Here is a 3,553-nt window from a genome sequence, read left to right on the forward strand (position 1 = left end):
TCTCTCTAGTATAGAAATAATTTTTGAATAATTAAAGGTAGCTATACCAATGGACTAATGTTATCTTTTTCTGCCTTGCAGAGAACTCATTGTCATTTTCCAGTTGGAATTGCAACTATAGCATTTAGAAATGAAAGTAACTTTATTTAAGATATACTTTCATCAACAGTAATGATGCATGAGTTCTTTGGTTTGGAAGAAAAAAGTACCAAAGCTCTGAAGAGTTGTATATAAGAGGATTTTTTTTTTTTTTTTAGTAGCTTCTAAGTTGAACAAACTAACTGAAAAATTTTCATACTCAGGATCTAATGACGTCTGATTTAGCCTTTTTATTGAGAATAATTACCTTCTCAAGATGAAAAACAAACATCAAAGCAATAGGAAAAAGATGGGTCAAATCAATAAATGGACTTAAGGCAACTGGATGCCATCTGGAAAAAATACAAATTCCAAACCACACCTCACTCTTTATACCAAAACAAATTCTATAAGGATTAAAAATTTTAACATAAAATGTGAGAAGTACCAAAAAATGTGGGGATTTTTTGTTTTATTTTATTTTTCTTAATAATTATCTCAGAGCAGAGAAGTCCTCTCAAGCCACAAAACCTAAATGCTAAAAGGAAAAGACATATTTAACTACATAAAACTTTTAAAACATTAGAACAACAATAAAATACTATCAACAGTCAAAAAGCAAACTAAATAGGGAAAAGATTACAACACGTATGACAGACCAGGCCTAATTTTTCTATTATATTTCTATTATATAAAGAGACTTCATATGCCCATTAGAAAGAGATGAGCCATCAGGAAAATATCAGAAGGCTAATAGGCAGAAGAAGGTATCCAAAAAGCCTTTTAAATTTATGCAAATTAGAAGAAGACTATCCCACGTTTTACCTATCGGAATGCTCAGTGGTGTTAAGGCACAGGCTTTCCGGGATAATGGGACAAGGGCACTCTCATAGGTCATTTGGGGTGTAACTTGAGACAGACTCTTTGGAGGACAGTTGCATAATATCTGTCAATATCTTAAATGTGTGCCCGTTCTGATCCAGCAATTTTACTCTAGGAATTTATCTTACAAATATTTTGGAACATATACAAACATGCACTTGCCAGGACAATGACTGCAGCACTGTTGATAATAACAGAAAACCGGAAATCGATGACTAGTCAAACAATTCTTGGTATCTGAATGGAATACTATGCAGCACATAAAAAGCATGAGATCTGTATCTAAGCCGATAGGCCAAAATATCCAAGATACATTGTGAATGGAGAAGGAAAAGGCAACAGAAAGGTGTGTGTGTATTTGCAGGAACATTCCTGGAAGAATATAGGAGAGGGCGGTTATTTCTGAAGGAGTCAATATTTGCTTAGGAGACAGATTAACTTTTCATAAACTCCTTGTGGTCTCAATTTTTCATCATATGCACGAGCCATTTTCAGAATTAAATAAGATACATCTTTTGACCAGTTTCGGGAATATTTGGCTATTATCTGGTGTTCGACTAGCCACCCTTTATGTAATTTGGGGGTCTACATTTGGAAAATCATATGTAGAGAGCCTCAAGTAAACCGCTGCCCCACCGAGATGGTGAGGGGTTCACCATCTGGCTAAGAATAGGAGTCAGGCTCCTCCGTTTTCAAAACTCATTTTTCCCACTCACACATCTGGAGTCCCGAACGCGCGGGGTCCTTCCCGTTTGCGCACAGAATCCTCGTGACCCAGGCTCTCCGCAAAGATTGATGCTGCGTCTGCTGGAGAACCTCAGTGGAGGGTGCTGCCCATCACGTTCCTCGTGATAAATTTCCTACAGAATTCAGTTCAGGAGTCGCCGTTTTAATTTGCTGTGTGAGTTGGACAGTTCAAGCTCTAGAATTCAGTTTCTTTACCAGATTGCTTTGTTTGCCTGGGATCTTAGCATAGAATGTTCAGTTCTTAACCGAGCATTTAATAACTATGTTATTGATCTGGTTGTGTGACCAAAATATTTATTGAAAGGTTTTTTTTTTTTTTTTCTTTTTGGTAGAAACCATGACATCCACATAAATTGTTAAGAAATGAACCAGTTTGGCGCCATGCTGATGAGGACTTTTCTGTCACGTAAGTAAGATGGAGAACTTTAAGTTATGCTGTCCTAGGAAAGACAATATCTCTTATGTAATATTCTTGCCAGAGATGTTTAATTTGAATCTAATCATGAGAAAACAGTCAGACAAATCCAGAGTGTAGAGTGTTCTACTCAGTTATCTTTAAAAAACTTCACTGTCATGAAAAAAATAAACAAAAAAACCATTTGCTCCAAATTAAAATAGTCTAATGAGACATAACAGATGTATTGCACAAATATTGGATTCTGGATTTGTAAAAAAAAAAAAAAAAGGCCAAAAAAAGATACTTGGGAAAAGTTGAGAACATCGAATACGAACCATATATTAAATAAAATTAATGTTAGTTTTTCTGGGTACGTCATAGACTGGCCACATTATTAGGAAGTGCATGTCGAAGTATTTAATAACGAAGCATTTTGGCGTTTGCGACTTATTTTAAAATGGCTCAGGAAAAGTACATAGCTAGAACGATAAAGCAGATGTAGTGAAACGTTCATGTGTAAAGTTAAGTGAAGGGTCCGTGGGTATGGAGTGTATTGTTCTTTCAACTCTTCTATAAGTTTGAATTTTCAAAAGCAAAAATGAAGAGGAAACAAAATCCAATTTGACTCTCATAAAATCGTACTGTTTGCAAACATAGCAAAAATAAATTTGTATGAAGAAAACAGACTTTTTAAGGTATTCTCCTTTACTTTCTGCCATCTCTCCCTGATTGAACATTTTTCCCTATTATTCCGGACACTCTTTGTAATGTCCCTGTCATTTCCCAGTTCAGCTGACCTCCTTTGACTACCGCAGGTAGAAGGATGGGCAGCCCTGCCCCCCTGCGTTCGCCCCCTCCATGGCCTCCATTCCTGCACTCTGGTTTCTGCCAGCCTCCTTGACCCTCCTTCTTTACACCTTGTTCTGGCCGCCAGTGTTTCAATCAGAGTCCCAGGTGGCTTGTTTTTCTCAACCTTTGCCCCCTACCCCCAGCTTCCTCGCTCCCCAGGTGTCTGCTTTCAGACTGCACCCCCACCCCCCACCCCCAAGCCTTTGTCTAATTAAACTGAAGTGGTGCCACCTGGCAGTCTTTCTTCCTGGGCCTCTCTGGGTGGGTTTTTTTTTTTTTTTTCCTTTTTCCCCTCTGGGGCTGTCATGCATTTCTTGTCGGCATCTTTGGCCTTTCTTGCCCTCCTTTCCCCTGAGCTGGGTCGGTGGCCTCCCCAGGTGTCCAGTTCTTGGTTGTGATGTAAATGCTTTGCGGATGGCCTTTTGGGAAGCTAGGAAGGCTCAGCTGAGACTGCCCCGTGCCTTTCTGGGTGCCCGTAAGTGTGTTTTCAGTCACCCGCATCTTTTTGCTCTAGCTAGGGCACGGCAGAGGTCCTGTTGCCAATTCTCAGTAGTCCGTATAGCAAGAAGCAAGAAGTGTGCCTTGTCTCTTCCTTCCTGG

General features: G+C 39.0%; 1 protein-coding gene across 1 annotated transcript in view; it reads left to right on the forward strand.

The window, feature by feature from the left end:
* Positions 1-2,074, forward strand: part of RAB11FIP2 (RAB11 family interacting protein 2) — a 58,834-nt gene extending 56,760 nt beyond the window's left edge. Inside the window, exon 6 of the mRNA XM_023530099.1 lies at positions 2,040-2,074. Coding sequence (XP_023385867.1) covers positions 2,040-2,059 — 20 coding nt within the window. The 3' untranslated portion in view covers positions 2,060-2,074. The remainder of the gene's footprint in view (positions 1-2,039) is intronic.
* Positions 2,075-3,553: the final 1,479 nt, after the last annotated feature.

The sequence above is a fragment of the Pteropus vampyrus genome, unplaced genomic scaffold (genome assembly GCF_000151845.1).
Source record: "Pteropus vampyrus isolate Shadow unplaced genomic scaffold, Pvam_2.0 Scaffold46, whole genome shotgun sequence".
Lineage (NCBI taxonomy): Eukaryota > Metazoa > Chordata > Mammalia > Chiroptera > Pteropodidae > Pteropus > Pteropus vampyrus.